General features: G+C 44.7%; 2 protein-coding genes across 4 annotated transcripts in view; both read left to right on the forward strand.

Moving 5' to 3' along the window:
* Positions 1-4114, forward strand: part of TBC1D2B (TBC1 domain family member 2B) — a 32271-nt gene extending 28157 nt beyond the window's left edge. The window contains exon 13 of the mRNA XM_017816929.1: positions 232-4114. Within this exon, the coding sequence (XP_017672418.1) occupies positions 232-427 (196 nt within the window). The 3' untranslated portion in view covers positions 428-4114. The remainder of the gene's footprint in view (positions 1-231) is intronic.
* Positions 4115-7850: 3736 nt separating this feature from the next.
* The window catches only part of DAPK2 (death associated protein kinase 2), a 40359-nt gene continuing 34251 nt past the window's right edge, over positions 7851-13958 (forward strand). Inside the window, exon 1 of one of the 3 annotated variants that reach the window (XM_017816931.1) lies at positions 7851-7948. Coding sequence is in view for 2 of the 3 variants with exons in the window: in XM_017816930.1 (XP_017672419.1) it covers positions 11549-11579 (31 nt within the window). In the remaining variant the exon portion in view is untranslated. Of the gene's footprint in view, positions 7949-11487; positions 11580-13958 lie in introns of those variants that run through there. The other 2 variants (XM_017816930.1, XM_017816933.1) reach the window with 2 other exon arrangements.

The raw sequence follows: 13958 nt of genomic DNA on the forward strand, positions 1-13958 counted from the left end.
GAGTTTGCTTTGTGAACTCCTGAGCATTTGATAACACTTCATTGCTTGAAATAACCTTAAAATGGAGTGCTTTGTAGAAATTTCTGGCAATCCTGATAACACCTGAGACCTGTTGAGTGTGAGAGACAGAGATATGCCATACAATAAGAATTGATAGGGATGAAGTTGAAAAGTGGTTTTAAAAAGCACCAACCGCGACTGATTGTCTTCTAACGTTGTGTAACCTTACAGGAAGCTGACTGCTATTGCCTTTGGAGACCTGAATCCCTTTCCCTTACGGCAGATCAGGAACAGGAGGACCTACCACCTGGAGAAGGTGCGTCTGGAGCTGACGGAGCTCGAGGCCATTCGCGAGGATTTCCTGCGGGAGCGGGAGACGTGCGTGGAGAAAAGGGACCTCATTAGCGACGATGAGGAGGACAGCTGAGACTGCCCGCCAGAAACTGTCCTTCGGGAGCGAGGCCAAAGGGAGGGAACCTCCAAAACACTTTATTCCCCCTGTCAACCAGAATGTAAACGAGTTGCTTTTGGAAATATGCAGGACAGATTTCCAAACCCCAGCACTTTCAGCAGTAGCGCTTTGTGTGGAGGCCAAACACTTCTGTTTACATTGATGTTCATGGAGTCCTTTGTAGAGCACTTAATACCTGTCTCAGTTCAGGCAATCAGCTGAACTGCCAGTTGTTTTTTTCCCCCAGTGCACCCTCAATGTCTGGCTGTGAAACCAGAGTGAGAAAAGTCCCTGCTCTGTTTACTGCCCTCATTGCCATTCTGTGTGGTTTTGGTGTAATCCTGTTTTTTGTAGTGCAGGTTCAATGTGAGAGGACATCATATTTTTTGGTCTCGGATTGGCTCAATTTAGCCATTCCTGAGGTCACTAACTAGAAAGGTATGGAGTGAAGCACAGGAAGAACTTTTACATTCCTTTGTCTTTTCCTGAAGTGACGTGAAATGGATCTCCAAACAGAACACTTGAATATTTGTTCTCTAAAGGAAAGCTGAAACAAGTACCTGTTTACCACTGAATGTTCAGTGTGTACTGAAACAGTGATATCAAACATCATTTATGCTTTCCAGGGCAGCTGTGTCGATAAAGATTCTCATTCATGCCAAGGGGTTTACAGATCAAATTCTGTTTAGAGCATTTTATTTCTATTCATTTTTTTGATTGCAATGTTTCAAAAAAGGTCACAACCAAACTTCAGATATCGTGGAAGAATGGAGCTTGTCACAGGAGTACCATGCTTTAGTAGGTAATTATTTGAGTATCTATTGAAGGTTTGTTTTGTTATGGTTTGTTTCATCTTTTTTTTTTTCTTTTAATACATCTTCCTATTTAGGACTTAAGGTGAAGTCTTACTCTTTAAGAAGAAACAGTGTTCTTTTTGCATGAATGCAGACCTGTTGTACAATAATGGTAGCTGTTATCAATCAGTCAGTCAGAGGAGCTGAAAGGTCACGAATTGAAGATCCTTTTCCAACAGAAAAATGCAATATTCTCTTCTGTGCTCAGCTTTACTGTGGGTGTTGGATGCACATCCTGCAAGACAGCTGTAAGGAGACACCTGGGGGTTGAGCTGCAGTGTTTCTGCTGTGACTGGAGGCTGCTCTTTCTCATTTCATGACTAGAAGTTCTGAGGATGAAGAGGGTGTCCTTCTTGCTGGCTACTCTCTGGACTTTGCAGTGTTTTTTCTTAAACTGTTATATCTTCAGGCTGTTGGATTAACTTAAATGTCGTGTCATGGTAAATCCAGGATTCAAATACTAGGCAGCAAATCACGCAGCTCTGGGGAAGTGGTTAATTGGCACAAAACCAAAACGAGTAATTGGGAAGAGTCAAGTGCATCCAGCTTTTATTTCTTGTGTTTTGTTTTTCTGAGATGTAGCTAGTGCTTTATTGGGTATAATCATGTAATCATTTATAAACTTAAGTGTGTGTGCAGAGAGAAATCCTGCTTTTGTTTCATGGCACTTTTTTTTTATTTCATTTTAGAGAATTTAGTTGTAGCCTTCTCCAAGTAAGCATATTATAAGTTAGTTTATCTGGAGGGGAAGTATTTAATCAGAGGTGAAGTTGTAACTTAGAGAACTACTTTTGATATAAAATATGCTTCCTATATGACAAAATTTTTACTTAGCCAGCAAATCATTGCCAATGAGGGACCCATGGTATGATCATCTTGATTTGTATGTTCTTTATCTTCTAAAATGTCCCCTGCCTTGTCTATTGCAAGTAGTAGTTTGGGGTTTTATTAAAGTCCCTAGTTAGTCTTGGTTGTGTCCTGGAGTTTGTCAGGCAGGGTTTTGATATTATTGCATGTACTGTATTCTTTTTCTACTTACAATCAGTATTTGAATACAAAAATGGGACCAGGTTTTCTAATTTTCTAGTTATGCTGTTGTGGTTTTGAAAGAGCTGGTCTCTAAATCAATCTGTCATGTTGGCTTTTTTCTTGTTTATTTGCTTTAATGTTTTCAAGTGTTAAAGTTGTGGGGTTTTTTTTTTCCTAAGCTGAAGATCTTTCTTTCAGTGGCCACTATCGAGATACTAAGGTGAAGAACTTAAAGTATGTACCTACCCTGTTTCTACAATCCGCTATTCTTTGGGCTTGAGTCTTCACTATGAACTAGTCCTATGACTTTAGGAGATATTTCCAGACCGATTCCATTGAAGTCTTTAGGTTGTGAAGATAAAACTAACCATAGGGCAACTGTTCAGGAAGTTGTCAGCTGAGAAAACAGGACCTGTTACAAGACCACTTTTTTGTTCCAGTTGTGCTGGTGGTTAAATTTGTGTGTGCCTGTGTTGTGTGTTTCATTATGTAAGTTGTTACCCAATTGTACAGTAAAAATAAGTAGCTGTTTCTTCTGCCAGGGTGTGACTCCAGTCCATGAATGTAGGAACCTTGTGCAAGTCATGTTGTCTCCAGGTTTTTTGTCACCTTGCAAATATGAAATGAGTCGATGCTGTTATGCTCAAGTTCCAAACCCTTTGTTGGCTTCATTTTCTTAAGCCTCTTTACTGAGTCAGTGATGAATTAAAAGGTCAAAAAGTTGCAGAGGCATCTAAGCTCTGGCCACTAGAAGTCTTCAGGGAGCAGAAATGAGAAGCAGGAAGCGCCCTCAGGGGCAGCTTGCCCTGCTTGCTGTTGCAAATGTCTTGAGGTGACTTGGTTTTTTAGTGGTAACTTTGAAGAGCAGTAACTCCTTAGGGACATGCAGGATACTCAGGCAGTACTGACACTGATGGAACCAAGCCAAAATCCAGAGTGATTCAGGGTCTGCAGAAGCTGAAGTGCAGAGATACCCAGAGTGTGTGCTTGGGTGGGAGCTTGTGAAGTGGTGCCTGAGGGTTGAACACTCCTGCCAGCCAGCTGGGAGGAGACTGAGCTGTTAATGCAAATAAAGACTGCCAAGATGATTTTTTTTAACTTCAAGGTGATGCACATATGTGCCAAGAGTTCCTTATGCGTGGTTCCCACAATATGTGATGTAAACCAAACCACTAAGTTGCATCTTGCAGAATATTCTTCCATCTCCTTACACGTGTGCAAAGCTTCCCAGTGAAACTTCTGGTTACCTGTTTAAAATGTTGTATTACCTTCTGTTGAATAGGCCGAAAATTGGGGCACTACACCTCTAGTTACTAGAACTGCACAGTATTTCAGCTCTACCTGCCTGTGGGTACAGGTGGTGTTATCATCCAGTGTTATCACATTGTTTGGTGGTGTTCTTTTTACCAGCTATGTAATCAGTAAAAAGGATTCTTTGTTGCCCTTTAGGTGTGAGAGGTTCTCCCCTTCCTCACAGTTTTTGTAACCATGGTAAGATATTTCAGCAGAAAGGGAAAGATATTTTTTTTCTCTTTCTGGAGACATCAGGAATGACTGAATGGTGTCAAATTTGCCAGAGTTGTATGTTCACTCATGTTTAACTGAGAAATGGAAAATGGATTAATTTAATGAAATTGTGTAGCAGTTTGTGACTGTTCCCTTAAGTGCCATGTCAGAAATCAGCAATATGCGGTACAAGAAAAATGAATCACAAAACAGAAGTGATATTATCTTCATAAAGATCAATGTAAAGAAAAAAAATAAATTGTTTATTACTTTATAGCTTGCTTTTGTTCTTTTTTTTTTTTTTCTTCCATAACAGATGAAAATGTCTGCAGGTGCAATGAGAACAAACCAGTAGCAGAGCTTGTATTTTTGTCTGATACTGTGATTTGAGAGAATCCAATTGGGCTTTGAAGCTTGAAGATGTGAACTATAAACATGTTGCATGCAGGTGGTGCTTACTGGGTCAACTTGGGATTGGTGTCCTTAGTTTTTTGGGAGAGGAGGGAAGGGAAGATGAAATAATCATGAGTGTTTGCAGGGAACACACTTTCTAGGAAACATGGATTTATATGATCTCTCCTGACACCAGAAGCCTCCCTTGGAGGCTCAGTACTGATGTTCTGCTAAAGGCTTTGTAGTCCAATGCATAATTTCAGCTGCTTTGAAAGTTTAACCAAGTACTGAATTAATTTGGAAATCCTGTCCCAATGTCTGTCTTTCAGATATAACTTTTGCACTGTGGAGTTGCTTGATTCCCTTAAAGAGGCTATCAAGCACCTCAGCTACTTCTGATAGAAAACTTTAACAGCTAAAGGTTTGTGAGGGAGGAAAAAACAGGAGTTGACTTAACTTGCGTGTCCAAGCAGATCTTTAATAAGTAGAGGTGAATAGTGCACTGTTCTTGTCCTCTGGCTCTGCTACAGAATGGCAAGCTGTTATAGCAGGAGATATGGCACAGCTGGAAATCAGTTCAAAGGGCTTGCAAAACAGGATAGAGATCAGCAGTTGAGGCAGAACGTGACTATGGCCTAAGGACCTCCTGTCCTGTATACTGCAAATTGAAGTCAGAAGTAAACAGAAAATTCTGGGAAGAGTGCACAGAGAGCAATGTCCTCACTTGGACACTCAGCATGTTTAGCTTGAGCAGGTTGTGTTGCCCTTGCAGCTGCTGGGGCCTGCACAGAACAGCTGAGACTTCCATTTGCTCCTTGGGACTAAGCTTGAGACATCTGTTCTCAGTGGAATTGCAGTAAGGATGTGAGTGGGGCTGAGGCTGGTTCCTAAGCAATGCATAACTTAGAGAGAGGATAAACGCAGTTGGCCTACTCTGAACTGAGCCCCAATACCTGCAGAGCCTCACTGTGTTCTGGGTGCCTCAGAGGAGCAGAGCATGCACTGAACCTGCTGGTATTACAGCATGTCAGGTGTTCATTGGGTGGAATTTTCAGGAGTGCTAAACATAGCTTCCTTGTCTGCAGCCCCTTGACCTCAGCTGAAAGCAGAACCCATGTAGTGCTGAAGCTTTAGGAGTTCCCACACAAGTACCTTCCCTCAGATAATGCAAAGGAAGGGTGTGCTCTGGCTTGGAAACTCCCTCCCTGCAAAAGGAGGTAAAAGGTTCAGGCACAAGGAAGTTAGAGTGGTGTTCTGTGCTGTAGGAGCCACACTTGTCTTCAGCTCAATGATGCCCATCTGTAGTGCCAGCTTTTCAGAGGGTGAGAGTAGAAAGCAAAGCTCAGGACTGTACACGAGATGTGACTTTAAAAACCAGTTACTTAATAACTGTTACTTAACTAACTGTGCTCGACCCTAAATTAGTCTGGGGTGTTGTAAAAAGAAATAAAGTAATTAAAACATCTGATACTAGAATATACCTGTTAAATGAAGAGGACTTTGGCCTTAATTAACGTTCTCCTGCCCTTGAGCAATTGCATCCTGCCTGCGTCCCTCAAATGCAGTGGATCTTTGGTGTGTACAAACCAGTCCCATTTTTGCAGTGAGCTGCCTCCAAGACTTCAGGTTTGTGCTAAGGAACAGACTCAGTGATGTCTTCAGGAACTGTGATTGGTGATTAAACTGTAAAATAAGCTATTTGCCTGTTTTAATAAATGCAGGTGTTGTTTTTCTGGTGTTTGATCCTGGGACTCCCCCTTGGGAACATGAGGTACGGCCTTCCTTCTCCTTCACTTCCTAAAGGGGGCTGGTAAATGCATGGCTGCAGCGTTTGCTGGTGCTGCCCACTGGAAACACTACTCAGCTTTGAGTTTTCCTTTCTGTGCTTGTCCTGTATGCACATCAAGGCTTTCACCTTCATTGCCAAAGATGTTACAGAGAAGTCTGAGTTAGTGTTGTAACGGTCAACAACTACAGAATAATTCAGGAGCTGCATCTTCCTTAGGCAGAACCTGTGCTTGAGCTTGCAAGCCCTATGGACATGGCACCAGGGATGGGATTCAGTCTACCCTTGCTCTTGGAAACCTTGCAGGGCTGGCCAGCAAATAGGAAATTCAAATTGGGGTTATTCGGGGTCTAGGGAGAGCTTGTCCCAGTTTGAAAAGCAGTTGTGCTGTTTTGTTCCCTTCCTTGCAGCTGGGAGCAAACAAAAGGAGGTGGCCTTCCTGCTGTGCCCTTTGCTCTGGGAATTTTTGTAGGACGATTGCTATGACTTCCACATGATCATATCACATTGTAGAGCTAAAGGCGAGGAATGCAGTGTCTTTATTTCCCTTTCAGAGAATTCTGAATACTTCCACTGCCCTTTAAAACCTTTACTATTGCTTCCCTTTCCTGTTCTCAACCCTGTGTAATATCAGCTGCAGCTACTTTCCTTTTGGAATTGGGAGAGCTGGGTGGAACCCGTGGGCTGTGACCACTCCCAGGGCAGGCAAGCAGGGCATAGTTCATCCTCTTTGACTTCAAACAAGTCTGAACCCAAGTTTCTTTTCAACTGTGATAATAAAAAGCACTGTCTTTAGGCACTTGCCTAGAACAAAATTATTTTTTAATTCATCTATCTTTGCATCTTCCTGCAAATGGAAACAGCCTTCCTAATTATGTATGGTAAGTTACCATAGCTTTGTGTTACATTAACCACAGGGAGAATTGGAAGTGAGGGCAACCTGGCACTTTGATTTAGAAGGTGTGAACAATCCCACATCATTCCTCATTAACAAATGATGGATATTAACTTGCCCAGAATAAATGTAAGGAGGCCAAACAGTATTTATTGCAATTACTGTCTGCCAAATAAAGAGGGAGAAAATCTAGTTTTACAGGTTTTGGGGATGTCTCTATGATAGGAGAGTGAGCCTATGAAGGATGTCATTGCTGGTAGCCAACACTTGGGGTGGGGCAGCTTGGAAAGCAGAGGGGCAGAGGTTTGTTGGGGTCGTGCACGTTAATGCAGCTTGAGGTGCACAGTGAGGACTGGGAACATGTCTTTATAGCACATTCTTTATATTGTTTTATATCACCATTCTTTATATCACAGCACTTTCTTGAACAAGCAGTGGGTAATTTCACTGGGTGAGTTTCAGACCACACAATAACCAATCTAGGCTCGTATTAGAATACAGAACAAGGCTTATGCAACTTGCCTTATTTTCTTGGTATTGTTTTCGTGTATCTACTAAAGCACAGAAATCAGGTTCTACCTCTGCACTGTTCCCCGATCAGTCTGGGCGGGCTGTGCTGCTCTGGAACGCTTCGGACCAGCCCAGTGTGGTCTGTCCGGCTCTCACAGCCCCACGGCACTGCTGCGGCCGCGCCAGGAGCCACGGAACGAGACATACTCCCCGCCGTGTCCCCGAGCCACGGACCGGGACACACTCCCCGCCGTGTCCCTGAGGATACCCCGGGCCCCGCCGCCCCCGCGGGGCTGCCCTGGGCGGAGCGCGGGGCCGGGCCCTCCCTCTGCCCTCCCTCTGCCCTCCCTCGCTCTCGGCACGGGGCGGGCGGCGGGCACGGCCCCCTCAGCCTCCCTCCTCCGGGCACAGCCTCCCTGCTCCGGGCACGGCCCCCTCAGACTGCTCCGGGCACAGCCTCCCTGCTCCGGGCACGGCCCCCTCAGGCTCCTGCCGGCCCCGACCCTCCCCACCCCGCGGACGCGGTAAGTGGCGCTTCCCCCCTCAGCCCCCTCTCCATGTTCTCGCCGTGCGCTCCTCGCACCGCGCCGCCCTCACGCTGCTCCCGGTCCGTGTGCCGCGGTTCGGGGAGAGCCGAGGTGTCGGGCCGGGCGGGCTCGGGGGAGCCCCGGTGTGTCCCTGCCGCGGGCCGGGCTGTCGGCGGTGCGGGCGCTGTCCCCGCTCGCACGGCGTGTGCCGGCTCCTCCCGCAGCCACCCGGGGAAGGGCAGCTCCCGCAGCACCCCCTCGGTGAGCAGCTGTCGTTCGTGCTGGGCAGCTCCCCCAGGGCTGGGCAGCCCAGCCATTCCACACACACCCCGTTACCTGTTGGCACCGCTCGGCCCGGCCGTGTTTCTGCCCGAAGCCGTTGGGGACGGTCGGTCCGGGGTTCGCACCTCAGCTCGCTGGCACCGTTCGGGCAGTGCCGTGCGACCCCATCGTGTTTATCCCCGAGTTCCTTCCTGCCTTTTCCCTCGGGATGCGGTGGGTTTCTGTACACCTGCTCCTCTGGGGGTCCTGGAGCAGCAGCGCAGGGGGACTGGTTTGGCCTGGCCTGCATCCTTTTAGAGGACAGTCAAAAAGGAAGATGTGAATTAGAAACGTGCGGCAATTGCTCCTGCTTTGGCTGATCACCCACCGCCCGCTGAGGACCGCGATCGGAGCGCTCACCTGCTTGCCGTGTGGGGAAAAGCGCAGCTCTGCCCCTTTGGAGAGGTGTTCGCTCTGAAACATCATAGGTTTCAGACCTTCCCGTGCTTTTTTATTTGCGAAAAACGTGCGATGGCAGTGATGGGGCAGTGATGCGCCTTATCTGCGGCGGTAATCCTTGCAGGCGCCTCGGGGACGGGAGCGGGCAGTGCCCCGCGGTGCCAGCGTGCCTGGCATTGCGGGCTTCCCCTGCTCCGTGTCCCGGAGCTCGCACCGGGATCATCGCTCAGGCACGCGAGGATCTGGGATCGCTTACAGCGCCAGCCCCGGCCCCTGGCTCTGCGCTGCGAGCTGGAATTAGCTGCAGAGCCAGCGCCTTTGGTACGTGTGCCTGAAGCTTGGAAATACAGCCCCGGGTCATTCACCACACATGTAATTACTGCGGGGTAAATTTGGGATCCCTTGAGAGTCACTGGCAGGAGCTGTGGTTCCATAATGGGACTGAACGCTCAGATGGTGGATGTGTTTTGTGTCCGCTATAGACACGTAGGCGGTAATAACTGCCTCAGTTCTCTGACAGAAATTTTTAGGCTGCTGTTGTTTTCTGAGAGGAAAATATTTTGGTGAAAGTAAGAGTTTTGATGAAATTAATATAATTTTTAACTGTGCTAGATTTATTTCAAAGCAAAGGGTAAAAACTACTTGGGTAGTTTGGGTTTGGGGTTTTTCTCCTGTTGGATAAAAGAAAACAGAAGGAAATGTGAAAGAAGGAGTGAAAGTGAAAGAAGGGTGCAAGAGGAAAACACTTTAATTTTTATAAAAATCTGTTTTCTTTTAGCCTAGGGCACCAAAACTAGAAGACAATATAACTTTTCATTTGTTTGCTGGGTTTGATTTTTTTTTTTAAATTTTTTATTTTTTCCCACCCAAATGATTAATTTAAAACAGTCCAGTTTTGATTCTAAACTCTTTTGGTAGTTTTTTCAGAATTATAAAACAGTTCATAAGGGAAGCTGATACTTTGGTCTGTTGTTTTGTCATATAAAAACATGCCACGGGGGATGGTTCTGAGGTTGGCAGAGGGTTTAGTCATTCAGCTCATGTCAGGTGTACTTGAGAAAGTAAGATGAGTCAGCTGTTACCTACCTTGGTCACTTGAAACTGGTTTCCTTAGAGTAGAAGACACCCTAAAGGAAAAAAAATCTAAAGCTGCTGGCAAGGCAAATGGTCCAACAGTTTTGGTCTCACCTCTGTTTTCTGTAATCTGCTCTCATTCAGTGGTGGGTTTGACATGTATAGACCAGTCACTGATTGTCACATAATTTGGTAATGACCAGCTGATAACTTCCCTGTGCAGAGAAACCTTTATTAAAGGAGAGAAATAGAACCTACTTTCTTCTGCTCCTCCTAAGGCAGATTCTGTCACCCTCTACAGAAGGTGGCTTTCAGTACATTAATTTGTCTTTTCACACAGCACAAGCTGCTCTAGAAAGGCACTTCTGTGCTGGAAGAAGAATGTCTGTACCCAGATACTGATAGAAAGTATGTGTTTAAGTTTGTGTCTTAGATCACAATGGGAAACTGATTTCTTAGGGTAAAAAAGCTCCCATTTCATGGTACAGCAGAGTTTAGGAATGTGAAGAGATTAGGCAGGAGATGTTTCTAGTGCCTGAAACTGCCATCTCAGAGGCCTGTATTCTATTTCTGGCTTTGCTAGAGCTTTGTTACATGTCTGTAGGAAAATCATTTGCCCAGGGTAAGCAATGCTTTGCTGCCTTGGGGTATTTGGTTTGTGTAAACAAGAGTTGGATACAGCAGCAAAAAGTGAGGTATTTTATACTTATATTAAACATTTACTATTCTATGGAGTGTCATTATGGAAACACAGCAGTACAGATGCTGAGTAGAGGCTGGCCTTGGTATGGAAATGCTCAGGAAAAAAAGTGGCTTGTTCTATTTCCTGAATGTACAACTTTTTTGTCTGAGTGAGTCAAAGATGAATTGACCATCTCTAATTCATCTCTACTTTCACTTATCACCATAAGTAAAATCATCACCTGACTAGAGAAAAAAAATAACGAAGGTTCTCATTCCTCCTTTGATGTTCTTGTGCTCTGTACTTGCAAATGGAGTCCAACAAAACTTGTAGTCTAAAAAAATCTTTGGAAGTGAAATCACCTTAATTTCCTAAGTTCAGTGTATAATATTTATGGAGCGTTATGTTCCTACTGGTGAAAGGCATTTTTATTTCGGGTGAATTTTAAGTGTGTGAAGGTTGTCTGCTGTTGGCCTATCCCCCTTGTGCTGTGTATTTGCTAATGGCAATTGTTTTGGGTCATCAAGTGTGTGATCTATTTTGGGCATCTGCTAGCTGTGGCTGTTGGGTGGAAGCCAGGGAGAGATGTCTGTGGAAGGCAGGACTGGATAAGGGGAGTGATGGACGTGGGAAACACCAACACACCAGAGGTGCCCCTGGGGGGTCTGAACACTTTGCAGCAGTTTTGCCTTCAGCCTTCAAAAACAAGGCTCTAGGCTGAAAAGGGTGCAAGTTAAAAGATCGGTAAAAGGGATTAGAATTGTTTGTTATCTTTGAGATAATACTGGGTGAGTTCTATGCACCTGCAGAATTTGCTTTGTTCTTTGGAGGGTGCTGGGAGAGGAGCGAACTTGTCAATCAAACAAAAGTGACTGTGTTCCCAGAGGCATTTTGGGTGGGTTCCCCACTCTCAAAGCAATGTTTTTAACTTGCTCTTCTGAATGGCAATGAACTCTCTCTGAAAACAATTATTTTTTAGGTGTGTTTGCATTAATGTTGTTTATAACTGTGTACCTGGGATTCTGATGAGGGGAGTAGTCAGCTTGAGGGATTTACCATCTTTGGGCAAGTCTCAGCAGTGTCTCTTCATACCTGGGCATTTTCCTGCACTGGACTTTTGCATGTGCTCAGAACTTAATTTTGCAGTTCAAGGTGAGCAAAAGGTTTGGGGTTTTCAGCAAGGCTTGGTATCGTCCTTTGTTTGCTTCTTTGAAGTCTGTGAGGGCTGAACTGGTTTTTCACCAACACCTCAGAAAATTCTGCTCTGAACAATTTTAAGCAGCATCAGACAAACTTAATAAGGAGCCAATAGCTCAGAAGTGTCCTCATTCTTGTAAATGCTGCTAAAACATTTATTGAGTCTGGTTTCAAGCCCTGAGCAATATTGGTCAATGAGCTTTCTGTGAAATTATGAAAGATTGCTTGAAGAATACAGTAATTTGCATACAAAGTGCAGTTTATTTTCATTGAGAGGAAAAATAGACCTTTTTGTCCCAGGCATGAATGTGGCTTTGGGAAGGAAATTAATGAGCAGAGTAACAGAACAGCTCACCCGGCTTCGCCTTGACAAACTGAAAATACACACAAGGGCAGAAAATGGCTGAGAAAGTATTGGGGTGGAAAGTGGAAGTGGAAAGAAATAACCCACGTTGTAACACATCATTCTCACCACTGACAAGTGTTGGTTTCTGCAGTGTATTTTAATGGTGTGATGGTTATTCTGGGCTTCAGTGTCACAACCAGTGTGGTTTCTCTCTGATGGAAACAGGTACCACTTCTCAGCCTGTGTGTTGTGTAATTAGTGCTCACTGCCTCATAAGGGGACATCTGATTTTGTTGATACCCCTTTACTTATTGCTACTGTTTTTTGAAAGAGTGAAAGTAATTCCCAACTCCTGTCAATGTAAGCATTGATGTAGTAGCCCTTCTGCTTGAAATAAAGCAGTCGAATAATTTTCCTCCTAGGTTTTGCTAACATCAACCAAAAAATATATGTAGAAACACTAAGAGACTATTTCTGTTCCTTTGAAGCAATAGAAGGAGCATATTTGGAAAAGAATTGAATTGATACTCAACATTCCATCCCTGTGTTAGAAGCCAGTGGTTTATAGAAAGGGTGGGGGCACACAAAGCAGCCGGTCCTTTTGCTGAGGTGAGTGCATGACAAAAAGTGGGTGCATTTTGGTGAGCTGTTGAATTTTTACAAAGGATTTGCTGCTTATGATATATGCTTTTGTCAGAGAAAAATCTTCAAATTATGTGCATTTCAAGTTGACAGGAATACTGCAATTGCTCTTTGGTGCTTAGTCCTGTTCTATAATAAGTCTGCTGATCTATCAAAACAGCTGAATCTTCTTGCAACACTGAGTTGAGCTTATTTCTAAAGGATCAACATAGAGCTTTATTTTGTAGTGAAATATGCTTCACAGTTTGCCCCAGTGAGATGCCAACCACTGCTGTTTAAAAACATGCAGGAGCTGTGTAGAAATATAGAACCTGGAAGTGCCCAGTGCATCTGAAGCAAGAAGCACCTGGGATTCATACAGAAAAGCACATTACATGGACAAGTGCAGATATGGTGCTGAAGCCTAGAGATGTGTGAGAATAACTGCATGGCTCAATGTAGTTAGATTTTGTCGTGATGCTTGGAGGCCTCACAGCTATTTTATGTGTTCTGATCTGAGTAGTGGATGTTGTTTGGGCTGTTGGGGATGATGCCAGTGTTCATCTACACAGGGAACATCAAACATGTCCTAACCCGACCGGTTATTCTGTTCAAATCTATTCTGTCACCATAACTTGTGTTGCTGTGGAGGTGTGTCCCAAGCAATAATGTGATTTCTGATCATCTTCCCATCCCAAAGCAGCCCAGCATAATGCACTCACAGATGCTCAAAAGCACCAACGAGAGGCTTGTCTTTCCAGACCTCACCAAGCTTATCAGCTTAAAGGACTGTGGTCAGGAAACAATTGCACAGACCACGCAGAGTAACAAGTGCTGCTTGTGTTCTCCTCATCTGAAACATCCAGTGTGTGGGGAAAGATGTGCTGAAAGCTCTGTAGATGGGATCACAAAGCCTTTTCACAGCAGCAGCTCAGGTGTCTGTTTGCTGTCCTGCCTGTGTGCCCCAGGAGCTCTGCCTGACCTGAGCAAAAGGAAGCTCTGCCTGGTGCTCTCCCTGGCTCGGGATCTGCCTGCTGACACTTTATTGAAGGAGCCTGTAATGCTGATTCTCATGCTGGCTCTCTTTAGTGTAGTGTAGAGGCTTTATTGTCCATAAGTTTGTCAAATTATTAATTAATTGCTTTGCTTTCATCACATTTGTGTTTCAGGGTGTGTTCTGTTCCTCTGGTTCAGTATGTGCTCAGGTACATCAGTGAGGGCCAGGAATCACCTTCACTTTAGGGTGCTCACCTCTTTCCAGGTTTGAACCCTCACCGTTTGGCTGAGACTGCTAAATTGATTATTTTGATTGATCAGTGGTGACTTTGGCCATGAAGGAGCTGCAGTGGATCCAAAGTGACTATACC

Source organism: Lepidothrix coronata, unplaced genomic scaffold (assembly GCF_001604755.1).
Source record: "Lepidothrix coronata isolate B3197 unplaced genomic scaffold, Lepidothrix_coronata-1.0 Scaffold58, whole genome shotgun sequence".
Lineage (NCBI taxonomy): Eukaryota > Metazoa > Chordata > Aves > Passeriformes > Pipridae > Lepidothrix > Lepidothrix coronata.